Below are 15,913 nucleotides of genomic sequence, written 5' to 3' on the forward strand. Positions count from 1 at the left end.
CATTAACACTCATTTAATCTTCTTACTCAAGGTAATTTCTAGTTTTCATATAAATTAAGTTTGAAATTAGGTTGAAAACTTTCTTTGCAGAATCTTTAGACCTTTACTATTCCCTTACACTTGGTTTAATTAGAGTATGTTTTTCAAGATAGTTAAAATTAGAGGAAAATATAATAGCAGCTTCCATACCTAATAATGCTACTTTTTAAAAGTTATGAAGAGTATCAAAACAGACAGCTAACTCTAATTATTCAGACGCCTATCATTACCCTTACACCCCCAGTCACAGACAGTGCATGAGGCCACATGCCCTCTGCAGGCACTTCTGTAGAATGACTGTAACATTAAGACTGGAGGTAAATGGTTGATCTCTTCCAAATGGCCAGAAAACATTGGCATAGCCAAGATGAAAGGTTCCCCCCCCTCACCCCGCTCTCCTGCTGGTAATAGCTCACCTTACCTGATCACTCCCATTACAGTGTGTATGGTAACACCCATTGTTTCATGTTCTCTGTGTATATAAATCTCCCCACTGTATTTTCCACTGAATGCATCCGATGAAGTGAGCTGTAGCTCACAAAAGCTTATGCTCAAATAAATTTGTTAGTCTCTAAGGTGCCACAAGTACTCCTTTTCTTTTTTTATATATATAACCTTTGTATGTCTTGTTAGCTTTTTTAGAGTAATGGTAGTAAGGTTTGCGTTTCTGACCCACAGCACGAAGTGTGAAGTGAACATATTAGTTAATTTAGGAGCAGAAAGACTTTCAAAAATGGTGAGGTTCTCCTCCCTGAAATCTGTACCCCGAAGTTGGTGGTCATTTTATTTACATACACAGACCAACTTATCAAAGATACCCTTAAAAATTCACAGAGAAACAGAAGTGTGCTTTGCATTTCATTTGTTGCAAAAGTCATTTAGAGGAAGAAATATTTCAGTGAAAATTCCATCAGCTGCAATACCTAGACATCAACTTAACTATTCTCATACCTCCATAATACTATCAAAAATATGAGAATACAGCACACCTCTTACCATAGTTTTGAAGCAGTTCTTCTTTAGTTGAAACAATTAGTGATCGGTCTTTTGCTGAGAGGATAATGGCAAGGCATACATAGTGCTGTTCTGAAGAGTTTGCTCGTCGCACAACAGTAAATAGTCTGACTGGATGGTTATTAGGAGGTGTGCTAAAATGCTCAATGCAAAACCAAGTTGAATAGCTTAAACCAGATGGTGGAGGAAAAAACCTTTCCCCTAAAACAAAAAAACAAAATTTGATTATAGTTGTAGCAGCAATAGTTAAGGTTGCACAAGCATTTCCATTCTGAAGTTCCTTTTTGCAGTTGCTTATAAGCTTTCGCTTTCTGGGCTGACATTTTACAAGTCTGCTCTCTGGCTGAGGGTAACTAACACTAACACTAACACTAACACTAACACACACACACACACACACAGAGCTAGCTATTTTTGAGAATAAGGAAAGGGAAAAGAGCTCACTTTTCCAGTTTATAAAAAAAAATTCCCCCTCCCCCCATCTCTACCCCCCGCCCTCAACACTCAGTGTCAGTTCTTCGGAAAAAATAATTGAAATTTGACAGGCTCATAGACCTTAGGCACTTTCAGTGTCACAGTGAACTTTGTTTTGATTTGACAGGGCTATAATTATTACAAAAAAAATTACAATTCATCCACAGGTGGGAAACTTTTAATTATGAGACTGCTGTACAAAAAAAAATTCTAAAAGGGAAAGGCTGTAGTGTGCTTGAATGTGTATGGAATTTGGTGACTCATGCCTCAAAGGGCCTATCTGTATGAGGTTTATCTCATTACATTTGATCTCTTAAAGTTCACATTGAATGAGGCAGTTCTTTAAAGCAAGTCCTTTAATCAGGGAAAAGAAGAGAATTTAAGTGCTGTCTGCTAAACAGTTCTATATTATAGATGTGCATCCTTAACTTTGTCACATGCAGTTATTGCCACAGGATTCTTGATTCATTCAGGTTGGACAGTATTCTGTCAGTGAATGTTAGGGGTACCTCATGACTAAGACATGAGTCCTATGAATCCGTTTCCCATTCTGGGCTAACTCTGTAATTACAATAGCGTAGATTGTAGTACATCTAGTGGAATGAAGTCAATGAACTAACTCAATTTAAGCGGTGCAACACAGCAGAATTGAGCTGTAAGTGTACCAACCGTATGATGTACAATGAAGGCCTGTGCTAACTGCCACTAAAGTCAATAGGAGTCTTTCCATGGACTACAATGAAAATTGAATCAGGGCTCACATGTGACAGAGGTCTACTCCTTAAAAAGGGAAGATCAAAATAATACCTGTTTTAACATCTGTTTTATTTCAGTACCATTTATTCTATGCACTGAGGGAGGCTGAGATCCTGAATAAATAACAGTATTGTGACGATGCAACAATGATTATTGCATAAACAATTAGGTTTGTATGTGTGACCTAAATTATAGCACTTCCTGAATTTTGGCTGTTTAACACTGCAATCTTAATGTTCTCTTAACATGTGTCTTCTGAAGGAATAAATTTGACTATGTAGTGTTCAGATATACACACACACACACACACACACACACACACACACACACACACACCACAGTACATTTGTATCCCATACATTCCTTTTACACAGTTCAACCTTCTGCTGAAAAATCTTTCACTGTAAAACATTTCTACATTTTCTATTTCTTTTTGCTGATGCAGTAGAAAGCAATAGAAAGGTATATAAATAAGATATAAGAAGAGCTCTAGACTATTTGAGAGGGGCACATATATTCTGCTATCGCTTTGTAGTTAACAGAGCAATACAGCAGTCCTAAATAGTACAGTCATTAATATATAATATTGTAAACAGCTGTATGTACTTACCAGTTCCAATTCCACTGACTACAGCACCATCAACAAGACCTGTTGTGACAGCATTATTTGTAGGTGCATTGTGGGGAGCCAAACTTGGCAAGAATAGACAGCTGTTAAAACAAATAAAAGATCTCTACATTAGTGTTTGTGACAGCCAAATATCAATGCAATTTTCCAATCTCTACTTTATACATAAACAAAATCTAACCTGGAAAAAGGTACTGTAACATGCCCACACCGTACTTGAATTCACTTGCTTACATAGAGAATACAAAAAAATGTATTACCCCTTAATTTTCTTTCCAGGACTGAACTCTCCTCAAGATATTTTGTCAGTGTCTGTCTTACTGTAAATACCAGAGGCAGTGGACACTGATCCATGAAGCTCTAGGGCCTCTGTCCAATGGTCATTGGAAGATACTGCAGTCAGTCATAACTCCCCGCAGCCTTTAGGACTGGTAATTTGTATTGAGAGCTGTGTCAGCTAAAGAATCAGAAGGATTCAGGATCTCACCCTAAATTCTTATTAGATTTAATATAAACACCTTCAACACTCTTATTTTGTTATATTCCACTATATCTACCTAAACAACTTACACTGTATATGGCAGATACCTGGAGCACCTTTGTGCCAAAGTATACTTCTGCAGGGAAGTGAAAGTCAAGTCTATAGTGCTTTAAAAAGAAGTGTTAATGGATGAACAGACAGAAGTTTTACAGATTTCCTCTGTGGTGGCTGACAACATTTCTCAGGATGCCACTATGGAATGTGCTGAGTGTTCCCTGACTCTTTAAAGTAATCAGTTTATCTACAGATAAGTATGCTTTAGAGATGCATCTGGCTAACGAGCTGTGGAGGATTTATATACCTTCAGAACCAAGTATTTAGGATGGTAGGAAAGGAATGAAGTATTTTCCTAGACTGGCTAGTTTTGACAAGATGTATTTCCACTGCTCTTCCCACATCTAGCATGTGCTGTGTTTCTTTTTTCAATTGTTGAGACCTGGGGCAAACTGAGGGAAGACCGATTACCTCTGAAATAAGGAAGAGTTTATACTTTGGTGACTGTAGTGAGGTGGTGTGGTCCCCCGCCGCCCCGGAGAGGGACGAGCCCCGGCTAACCTCTTTACAGTGACAAACGACTTTGGAGTCCAAATAGCTACTGTGTCCTCGGGTAAAACAGAATAAGGCTCATGTCTTTCAAGAACAGAAATTTATGACACTCTTCTTGCTGGTGTGATTACTACCAGGAAGCACATCTTCATGGAGAGGAATTACAGGGAATTAGATTCCACTGGTTGAAAAGGACTGTATGTGAGAGCATGTAGGCAGATCCCAAGAAGGGAAGATAGAACTACCTTGCTGGTTGAGATTGTCATGCTGCCCTAAGAAACCTTCAATATAATGAGGTCACCGAAGAGAGAAACAAGCCAAGCCTGCATTTATGACACTGCTTATCTTAAAGATCAGCAATATGATGGTAGGTGGGTGGTAATCTTAAACCAGGTCTAAACAGTTTGGTGAAGAATACAGAAAAGCTGGAATACCTGTCCTTTTGTGGTGGTAATCATTTTGATATTAGTAAGATAATTGTACCAGAACAGTTGCATATGTTGAGGCCAGGAAAGATGCTATCTAATTTTGTTCAGAACTTGATACCGAGTAGCCAAGCTTTTCAGTTCAGGTAATCTATGTCTGGAGGAAGGAGCAAGGCCTGGGATAAGAGATCCTGCCTACTGGGAAGGTGAACAAAGACCTCTGTAATAGCTCCACTTGGTTTGAGTAGCATGGTCTCTTTGGCAAATTCTTGGTGAAGGAGAATGATCAACACACACCCGCCCCTTTCTAACCTTCTGAATCACTCTTCTTAATGGTGGAGAGTGAAAGTGTAGACAAACTGTATTAGGACATCTGTGAGCCAGGCCATCTGTCTCCAATAATCCCAGTTCTGCTTCCCTGACCTGGGGAAAATTAGTTTCACGTTTGGGTTTTGACTTGATGCAAATAGGTCTAGCTAGGGTAGCTCTCTGGATATCAATTGAATAATTCTTGGTTCAGAAACATTTTCAAGTTCTCCACCTGCCGATGACATATCAAGTCTGCTTTCCCTTTATATGGATTGCCTTGGTGCAAGTTAGGTGATCATCTGCCTGCAAGAGAATCTGCATCTTGTTGACCTTTACACTTGAACTTCGGGTGACCCATCAGTGGTTTAATATGTTATGGTTGTCATAAATATAAAGGGAAGGGTAACCACCTTTCTGTATACAGAACTATAAAATCCCTCCTGGCCACAGGCAAAATCCCTTCACCTGTAAAGAGTTAAGAAGCTAAGATAACTTCGCTGGCACCTGACCAAAATGACCAATGAGGAGACAAGATACTTTCAAAGCTAGAGTCAGGGGGAAACAAAGGGTCTGTCTGTCTGTGTGATGCTTTTGCCGGGAACGGATCAGGAATGCAGCTCAGAACTCCTGTAAAAAGTTAGTAAGCAATCTAGCTAGAAATATGTTAGATTTCCTTTTGTTTAATGGCTGGTAAAATAGCTGTGCTGAATGGAATGTATATTCCTGTTTTTGTGCCTTTTTGTAACTTAAGGTTTTGCCTAGAGGGACTCTCTGTGTTTTGAATCTGATTACCCTGTAAGGTATTTACTATCCTGATTTTACAGAGGTGATTCTTTTATCTTTTCTTTAACTAAAATTCTCCTTTTAAAAACCTGATTGATTTTTCATTGTTCTTAAGATCCAAGGGTTTGGATCTGTGTTCACCCATGCAAATTCGGTGAGGATTTTTATCAAGCCTTCCCCAGGAAAGGGGGTGTAGGGCTTGGGGGGATATTTTTGGGAGGAAGACGTCTCCCAGTGGGCTCTTTCCCTGTTCTTTGTTTAACACGCTTCGTGGTGGAAGCATAGGGTTCAAGGACAAGGCAAAGTCTGTACCTTGAGGAAGTTTTTAACCTAAGCTGGTAAGAATAAGCTTAGGGGGTCTTTCAGGCAGGTCCCCACATCTGTACCCTAGAGTTCACAGTGGGGAAGGAACCTTGACAGAACCCATTCCCCAATCTGAGCTTCCCTCTGGCTTTCTGAATTCAAGTATTACCCCTGAAATAAGAAAGTTTTCCCTTTTTTTTTTTTTGTTTGACAAAAAGGTAAAGGAGCTATTCCTCTTGTCTGAAAGCCTCTAGTCCTTTCTGAGAGCGGCTTGTCCATGTAACTAGAAACCTTCTTGTCAAGCTTCTGCCCAAATAGAATTCCACCTGAGGAATTTGAGACAATGGATTTTCTTTGAATAATTATCCAGGGTTCCATTCAGAGTTGTCTGACTTGAGATCGCCGGGCAATATTTTTAAGCCTAAATTAGCTGACATGGATCTCACTGCCAGCCAAATGGAGTCTACCAGAAATGCAGAAGATAGATATTTTCCTTAGAAATTACTTGAATTCATTCATAGTGGTTTTGAAGGGGTCTGGTTCTTCACAGGACAAATATGAAAAATGATTTTAAGTGTCAATCTTTTAAAAAGCAACCTAAGAGAAAGTTTTTAAAAGAAAATTGCTGAGTATTATAGCACCACATCTTAATCTTCCAAGCACTTATATAAAAACACTAGCTGATCCTCACAAACAGTCCCACTTACTAGATGGGAAAATGGCATCAAGGAGGTTAAGTGACTGAACAAAGGGTACAGAGGGAGTTAAGTCCTGTACACAGATCACACCTCTAATTACTGAGATCAAATTGTTCTACAATGATTTGCACTTACTGGGTCAATTTCCTTTTAAATGTTGCTGCTTCAAAACAATTTTAGTTCTATTTCTACTTTGCCTATAATTCTCTATTCTACAACTCTCAACCAAATCCTTCCAGGTTTCAGGGTAGTTTAGGATAATTTTAGGGACCCAGGCTTCATTTGAATCCTGGCAGCTGGACTCTTTGTGCTAGTATATGCTTGTGTTTCTTCTTTATTTGAAAAGATCCCATCATGCACATGTAAAAGATCATCTAAGTAAGTAGTATTATCAGTGGCATTCACATTTCCACAGGTAACAAAAAGTGCTTCAAATTCATTAGTTGAATTCAGTATCCTTTGTCCAACGGCATTAAGTATGTAGTTCTTTCTATAGATCAACTGTTTTTGTTTTTCAAACTGCTCATTAAAAATTGCACACATTTCTTTGAAAGAAAAAAGGAATAAGATATTATTCTTTGCAATACACTATTTGAAAGTGTGGCAAGACCTTACCCAAATCCTTCAAGAGATGTGTCAAATTCAATAAATGCTGGAGTAACTGATGATCCGTGAAGTCTGATATCATGTGGGGTTGTCATGGAGACCAAACACTTAACCCTCGTCAGGGGCACTGTGCTTCCTTCTGCTGGCTTTAGCAGGCTCCTGCTTATGCGGTAGTGGTTATCTTCATGCAAGCTGAACACGCTGTCAGAACCCAGACCCTCCATTGATGTGACCATACTACCTACAATAGAAACCAAAAAAAAAACAACCAAACATATTGGAAGAAAAAAGCATTTTTTCAGCCCCTTATTTATTTATATACTTTTCATGCCCCTTTAACTGCAGCATGGGTGCTTAATATTTATCAACTCCTCTGTGACTAGCATTACCCTCATTTTAAAGATGCTAAACTAAACAAAGAGATTAAATGTCTTGCTCGAGGTCATCAGAAAGTTTGTGACAGAGATGTGACAGATCTCATAAGTCCCTGTCCAGACCCTCAGCCCCAAGTGCCCCTTTTCTTCTCTCAGATTTTGTTGAAACAGACTTCCTGATGCTCCTGTTCTACTACACTCAGGTTTCTTTTGGGTACTGAAAACAAAATGCAATTTTATTTTAAGATTGAGTGAATGAAAAGATAGTATTTTTCAAAGCTTCTTGAAGTCTTTTCTGAATAAAGTAAGTAACATACTGCTAAGATAAGTCAAATACATTTTCTCACTGTACAGTGTACAATAATTACTAACCAGTAGTTTTTCAAATTATACCAAGATGACAGACTGAAGTTCTTACTACTACTAGAGTTACTTGTGTTAGTCTCTTGAAAATTTTTAGATTATGCATGTGCCTGTCATCCAACAATGCCTAGCACATGCTACCCAAGACAAATTTAAAGTATGCTAATGATGTAGACTATGTTGAGAATGAATTGATACGGAATAACATTCTCTGTTATATTTCATGTATCATCTAGGATTCATCAGATAAATAATTTTCAGCAGAGATAGGGAAGTTATAAATGCCATTTTACAAAGCACTAGTAAAACCTCATCCGGAATACTGTGTATAATTCTGCTCACCCTCTTTCAAGAAAGATTAACTGAAATTGGAACCAGTGCTGAGACACTACTAGAATGATCAGTGGAATGGAGAGCCCCTCTTTTGAGAGGAGGATAAAGGAGTTTGGTTTGTTTCACCTTCCAAAATAAAGGCTGGGAGGGGATAGGATTGCTTTCTATAAATACAACAAAGAGGTAAACGTTAGGGAGGGAGAAGAGCTATTTCAGATAAAGGATAATGTTGGCAGAAGAACAAATGGGTATAAATTCGCCATGAATAAATTTCAGATGGAAATTAGAAGAAGGTCTCTAACCATCAGAGGAGTGAGGTTTTGGAACAGCTTCCCATGAGAAGTAGTGGGAGCAAACAACCTAACTACATTTAAAATGGAGCTTGATACATTTATGAATGGATAATATGATGCAGGGCCTGAAATGGGGATGGGGGGGAGGGGAGCGGAGAGAGAAGTGGACTCAATGAGTCAAGATGTCCCTTCCAATCCTATATTAGTATGTCAAAGACAATGAATAGTAAACAATTTATATTCCTGAACTTCCTAACTATTAAAAAGATATACCACCACTTTAAAAACTAAATCAGTTTTTAAAAACTGAATTGCAATTAATTTCATGTACTCTGCCAATTTCTATGGATTTTCAAATCACATTTTTTTTTTTGAAAAAATGTTTTTCCAACGCCCCCTCGTGTTTTCCCTCTCACTTTTTGCCATTTGAAAGACAGAAGGAAGCTGACAATGGCCCTGATCCTGCAGTTATGCTAGTGCACAATTTTATAGTCCCACAGAGTCCCACTTAAGCAATGGGACCTATTTCAGGGATCTGAGTTAGTGGACCAATTGCATGGCTGGAGCCTAAACAATTATTGCAGCAGAAACAGCGAAAGGTGATGATACACAAAGGGCTGTCACAAATACACAAAGTATGCATGTGAAATTGATCATATTTTTCTCTTATCTTTGACTTACTGTAATCTTAGATGCTATTTGTAAAGGTAAGACTAAAAATCAGAGATGAGTGATAGTTAAGTCGATAGCGTCCCTTAAAGTTATATATTCCTCACAGGATTTAGTTAGTTAAGTTTAAGTGGTGACAGGTCCCGTATTGTTGCTAAGAACTTTTGTGAAAATAATGTTTTTTAATTATAATTGGATAGCTATCTTTCCCCTTAGTGGGGTGTTTTTTTGGTGTTTTTTTTTTTTTTTTTTTTAGTTACTATCAAATCACTCAGATTATTTATTTCATTATGTATCTTAATGTCTTTCCTGAAGTTTACCTATAAATTTTGATTAGATATAAATCAGATTTGCTCAGGAACACTAATTAAATATATTTCTGATGTTGAACACTTACTTCTCATCTCTGGTTCATAGCTTAATGAGCTGGGTTTGTGCACTCGGTACAGTTTCAACAGCTTTTTGTCCCAAGCGCCACAATTCAAAGGATTTGCCAAACGTAAAAATTCCCTGGTTAAGAGAGACAAAGAAATTATACAAAGCAAGTTGCTTACTTGTTTTCATTTTTGAAGTCTGCAACCAAACACAAAACAGAAAACACTAAAACTATTTAAATAAAATATGAATTCCAAAAACAAATACTGACAGCAAAAAAAAAAGTATTTTGATTCAAAACTATTTCTATTTTTAATTAACTATTGCATACACTGTGTACACACACACACACACACACAGAGTGGTGGTAAATTCACTCATTACCACAAAATGTTATGGTTTCTAGTTATTTGTGATGTGATATTTTGTAATAAACCATTACATATTTTTGGATAACCACACTGCTAAAATATAGTAGTAAAAACATATATTCTAGTCTTTAAAGTAAATAGACTTTTCTCTCGGATTTCTTTTTTTTCTTTGTTTGGTGAAATTATAGCTCATTATACTCTGAAGATTGAAGTCACTTGTTCCTCTTCCAGAAAGGTACAAAATGGGCTGCACATTTTATCACCAATGTGCTTCTATGTTGACAAAGGGATCAGGTCAAGCAGATAAGAGCATAGTTCAGTCTGCAGGCCAATTTAAATCCTCGGTCCCTCAGCTCAAAATACCAACTGAAGTTGCAGTTTCTGATGTGGATACACACCACTAAAAACTGGACTGACACTACATACCTTTTCTTACAACCAATCAACAATCAGACTGTAAACCAGTTAATCTGGGTTAGATCTGAATGGAAAAGTCCAGCAGGAAAAAGTTCCACATGTCATTACTAGCTACCTAGTTAATTGTGTAACTTACTGTTTTCAATACTGCAGGCACTACTCAATCTATCCAAGATACTTTTATTATTAAACAGGGAACAAACAATATCAAACTCTTTTCTATTGCTGGCTTTGTCCTAGTCTACACTACAAACTTATGTCTGTAGAACTATGTCGCTCAGGGGTGTGGAAAATTCCGTCCCTGAATGACGCAGTTATACCAACTCAACTCCAATTGCTGACAGTGCTATGTCAATTGGAGGGCTTCTCCCATCAACACTGCTACCATTTCTCGGGGAGTTGGAGTACCTACAACGACAGGAGACGCTCTCCTGTCAGCATAGGTAGTGTCTTCACTAAGTGCTATAGCTCTGTTAAGTGTAGACAAGCCCTAAGAAAGGTGTACTAGAGCACCTGCGTTAACATGGAGGAGGAAAAAAACTAACCTTAAGCTGTAGCAAACACAGTGCATTCTGTTACCAACAAGAAATGTCAATGACCAAAGCGAGGTCATCAGCCTTTCAATGTGTTTTTTCTCTCAGAATTCGTGTACGTTACTCTATAGCAAATCTATTTTCACTAAGACCAGAAACTGTCACTAAACTATGGTAGTAAGCCAGTAATAAAACCCCACAGACTAGAGAGGTTTCTTCTCGACATCTTTCTTTTCAGGTGTCTCTTTCTCCCTCATACATAAACTAAAACAAAGCTAAAGAAAAGGGAAGGTTTAAGTCTTATCTAGTTTAAGTTACTTTATACTGTTTAGAAAGTCTATAAAGAATCTTCTGTAGCAGTAAAAACAACAAGGAATCCGGTGGCACCTTAAAGACTAACAGATTTATTTGGGCATAAACTTTCGTGGGTAAAAAACCACTTCTTCAGATGCAGTGGCTACTTCTTTTTGGTTCTTTTCACAATTTTAACCAAGTTTCTCTTCCCTGCCAGCCACACTAGAAGCTGTAAGGACACATATTTTGACAGTATGATTTAAAAATATGAGAAAGGCAGCTTAAATCTGAACCGTAAAAAAAATACTGTATTCCCAAGGTATTAACAGCAGCAAGACAACCTATATTAAAAAACTGTTTTGCAAAATAAGGCTATATCCAACAGGGTCACTATCAAACACAAACCATCAGCTATTTTTTCTAATACTTTACTAAGAAATTGAAGTTGCTGAAACTGACCAGCCAACAACGTCTATACACCAAAATTTTTGACAGATTGGACCCACCCAATGTGAAGATCAGTGACCTGAAAAAAAATCTTTCTGACCTCAACACCATTGGCTCCAGTGCCTGAGAGGCCAGCCTTTCAAACATCCTTTGGAGTGGGGGGTGCAATGAATGGTCCTCATCAGCAAGAGCTGCACTACATCTCTGTAGAAGACGTGCATGGAGTCCAGCTTCACACATGACTTGCTGGTTTCTTTCTGTATGCACCAGGGATTGCAATATGTTGGCTACTGCAAGCTGAAGATCCAATGCATGCTGCAAAATATAATAAATACAAATACCCATACAGTAGAAAGGAAATAATTAGCACAGGATGTCCTGTAATGCAATTTTAAAAATGAGAAAAGAGAATCTAAATTAAGTATTGTTTCCCTTCTTTTTGAAAGAGGACAAAAATTAAACAATGCATTGATTTGAACTCTGCCAAGGAAATTTGCTCTGGTGCACCTGATGAAAATAACTTCTACTTTAAATGGAAGTGAGCAGACTTAGAAATATGTTCAACTTGCTTAGAACTTTTATCCTTATCAGCCTAAGCTATTGCCAAAAACAGTCTTTCCCACATCATCCACTGTAATAAACTTTGTGTCGTATGCAGCACATTTGTCACTACAACTGTAAACACAAAAAGGCTTCCAAACTCAAGAGAGAAAAACAGCAAAATGTTGTCATAGCTATACATGCCTGACAGTTTTTGGAGCTTAATTTTGATAAACAAAGATCTGTGGGGTAGATACCTGAACTGAAATCTGTTTAAAATAGTTAGCAACAATATCACATAAATCCTGTTTAGTAAGATGAAAAATATATATAAGTATAAAATATTGTGTTTTAATACTTTCTACACTGTTAAAGTTACCTAAGCTGTTTCTAATGGAACATGGCAAAAAAAGTTGCCATACTGGATTAGATGACTAGTCTATCCAGTCTAGTGTCCTGCCTTCTCTCCAGCAGCATACAGTATCTGATGCTTCAGAAAGAAAAGCAAAAAATTCATTACACTTGCTAACACTTTTACTTTATGAGATTTAATCAAAAAGTAAAAGAGGACTAAGAACCAAAATGATTTATACTGGTGAAATAATTTTTTATGTAAGCAATTATTTATGATGCTCCTTCTACTCCAGTGTATTGATTACCTTAGTTTTATAAATGCAAGTATAATAAAAAGGACAAATAAAACTCAAAATACCATAAGTCTTTGTTATATTGACAAAAAGACATGTATTTGGTCTATTACCTGACTCGTACTACACCAAAAAGCATGAGTAAAATAATCTCTCTACCAAAAGCCATATTGCTTTTACTAATAAGGATTTTTTCCACTTTTTTTTTTTTTTTTTTTTTTTTAAATAAAGAGCTTGTAAAAATGCTACGTTGGCAGTTTTGGAGACTGAAGTCCTCTTACATAACCACTAGAACCATGGGCAGAAGGACAGCAGCTGTGCAAGCTTCCTCACGCTGCCCTTCCAATGTCTTTTACCCTGACCTGAAGCAACCAGCTCTAGGGGTAGGTTGGAGAGGAGCAGGGTAAAAGATTGTAGAGTCTGTGCCCATTTCCTTGAAATCGCTGCTGGTTCTTTCAGTAAGGATGGCAATTAGTGCCAGTTATGCATATGGTCTAATTATCTAATCACTTACTCTGATATCTGGACTATAACTAGCACATCTTAGGGGGCACTAAACCACCTCCAGCTATTAACTTTGATTTAATCAATACCTTCGTTTAATTCACTAAAACCTACACTAAATTTCAACTAGCAACATACAGATAAAAGACACTGTATCCTTTTACTATCTAGTCCCCTACTCAGATTCAACATTAAGGACTACAGCTTATTTGCTTACTTCTGGCTGTGCAGTTGATCCAACAGAGGCTAGAAGATCCAACATGGCAAGCATAGCTCCAGGGTGAATGATGACAGCATCAGAGCTTTGCAGCAACGTGGCTCCTGTGTGGAGCTTCAAATCAGCTATGTTTCTGGGAGGGTACACAGGAGGAGTTGAAACAGAATGATATGCATGCCTACAGGACAAGAGGAAAGAGAGCTTTTATCATACCCATTCACTATTAGCTCTGAACTTCTCCATCAACTATTGTAACATTCAACTTGTACATAGAAAATTCCCAATTAAACATGCCAGGTGATTTCTTCTTCTCGAAATCACAAGCAGATATTCTTGCAGGACTGTTGGGAGAGAATTTCATTTCCATAATATGTTCCAGCTCTGCAACGCCACTTCCTGTTAGAAAAAGAGATAATACATCCCCCCAAAAATGTATTTCCTCATAAAAATGTTCACTTCCTTCAAATAGAATAGAATACAATACACACAATAGTGTAAACAGTCCATAAATAATGCTTAGACAAGTGTTTGGGACAAAATCAATTTTCATCATCCGTCACCCAGTTTTTCTCCTCTGTGACGGCGGCTTCGAAAACTCACTATTACAGAATTGGAGGCAATTTAAACAATTAACTCCCACGATTAGGAAGTTTGTTCCACGATATACTCAGGCCAGCAGCCAATACGTTCTCACTCTTCCAATGAGTTCCTCTCAGCAACATTAACATTACATGGAGCTTCTGTGATCCAAGAGGACTTCTGCAGGTTCAGCATATCGACACTACAGAACAGATGCTTTCAAAGCATACGCAACCACTTATGTCTAGAAGTCCATAACCACTTTGCATTCCAATGAGATTCTCAGCAGTAACATGACATACTTCTGGATCCAAGACTATTGCAGATTCAGCAGCTTGGGCAGTAGGGCAGTTCAGAGGACAGATGCTTTGAAGGCAATGATTTAGATGCAAATATTGCTCATGTGGGGCTTCTTTTCTTGAAAAGGCTGATAGTCATTTACAAAAAATATGCAGCATATTTATAGTATATGTGCATCTTCAAGTAGAATGTGTGCACAAAGCATAAATACTAGCTAACAATTTCTTTGGAGGTCACAATATTCCTAATACTTTATATCTAACTAGATATCTAATTCTGCCTTCAGAACAATCTTCAAAAAGAGCTCTATCATTTCTTTCTTGGAATGTGAGCCTTTAAAGTGGAGGAAATTGTTAATATTTTGGTTCCTCAATCCCTGTTTATAAAAACTACAATATATTTCTTTTTTGTGATAAATCGAGTAATTCTATGGTAATGTTAAAAATTAGTTCAAATACACATCCCTCCCAAGAAGTTTTGAATGCTGTCCAAACCACTTTCGAAAGTATTTTCACAACTGTGTTTGACTCCAACCTCCATTTTTAAAAAACCTGGATCTCTAGTATGGCCAAGGCACAACACACATTATTTCAGGGTATTTTCTTATTAGACTAAGGGCTTGTCTACACTACCACTTAAGTCGATGTAACTTACGTTGCTCAGGGTGTGTAAAAGCAATCCCCCTGAGCAACTTAAGTTACATCAACTTAAAGTTGTGTCTACACTGTCATGTCAGCGGGAGGCGCTCTCCCGCCAACATAGCTTCTGCCTCTCATTGAGGTTGAGTAATTATGCCAACGGGAGAGCACTCCCTTGTCGGTACAGTGCATCTTCACCAGACATGCTACAACAGCACAGCTGTACCGATGTAGCATGGTAGTGTACGCTAGCCCTAAATTAAAAATGGCTAGCAGTTTTATCATGTAAATGTTATTAATATAGCACTATTCTCCCTGGTTTAATAGGTCTCTCAAAACCTGGATGATTTTTTGAGGTTAGAGATATGGGTAATTTCCTTAGCTGATAACGTTTTTCTGCTTACTAGGAAAAGTCCTGCTTCTGTACAGTAAACATTTGTAAGTCTCAAGTGTCAGAGTTCACAGGCATTTAATTTCTTAAGGATTACAAGACCACATATATTTAACAGTGTTATATTAAGACTTTTTGACCAGTATTTCAGAACGGATCCATAACTGAACTTCACCATCAGAGTAATTTCAAAAAATAATTTTCCACAGAGTTTCAATTTGCCTAGAAATCATTCCTTACAGTACGGTCATATTCTGTGGCTGCCAACACCATCCTTTTGTTGTTGCAGTTGTAATTTATATTGCAGTAATGCCTGGAGGGCCTAGTCAAGATCAGGCCCATCATGCTAGGTTGATGTATAAACACAAAGATATGACCCCTGCCTCAAAGAGCTTACAGTCTAAGATGACCTTCAAAGTAAAAGGGAAAGGGATTTAGTCAAACATACAATTTTCTTCTTTGCATTATAGAGAGCATGAACTATCCCCATCTGTCCCTCAATCTGC

The 15,913-nt window shown here is 37.7% G+C and overlaps 1 protein-coding gene across 7 annotated transcripts in view; it reads right to left on the reverse strand.

Moving 5' to 3' along the window:
* WDFY3 (WD repeat and FYVE domain containing 3) overlaps nt 1-15,913 on the reverse strand; it is a 288,188-nt gene that overhangs the window by 114,440 nt on the left and 157,835 nt on the right. For 5 of the 7 annotated variants that reach the window (XM_074950515.1, XM_074950519.1, XM_074950513.1 and 2 more), the window contains 6 exons: nt 13,500-13,677; nt 11,692-11,906; nt 9,552-9,664; nt 7,132-7,366; nt 2,894-2,994; nt 1,036-1,254 (listed from right to left, as the gene is read on the reverse strand). In XM_074950515.1, coding sequence (XP_074806616.1) covers nt 1,036-1,254; nt 2,894-2,994; nt 7,132-7,366; nt 9,552-9,664; nt 11,692-11,906; nt 13,500-13,677 — 1,061 coding nt within the window. The remainder of the gene's footprint in view (nt 1-1,035; nt 1,255-2,893; nt 2,995-7,131; nt 7,367-9,551; nt 9,665-11,691; nt 11,907-13,499; nt 13,678-15,913) is intronic. The other 2 variants (XM_074950516.1, XM_074950518.1) reach the window with 1 other exon arrangement.

The sequence above is a fragment of the Natator depressus genome, chromosome 4 (assembly GCF_965152275.1).
Source record: "Natator depressus isolate rNatDep1 chromosome 4, rNatDep2.hap1, whole genome shotgun sequence".
Lineage (NCBI taxonomy): Eukaryota > Metazoa > Chordata > Testudines > Cheloniidae > Natator > Natator depressus.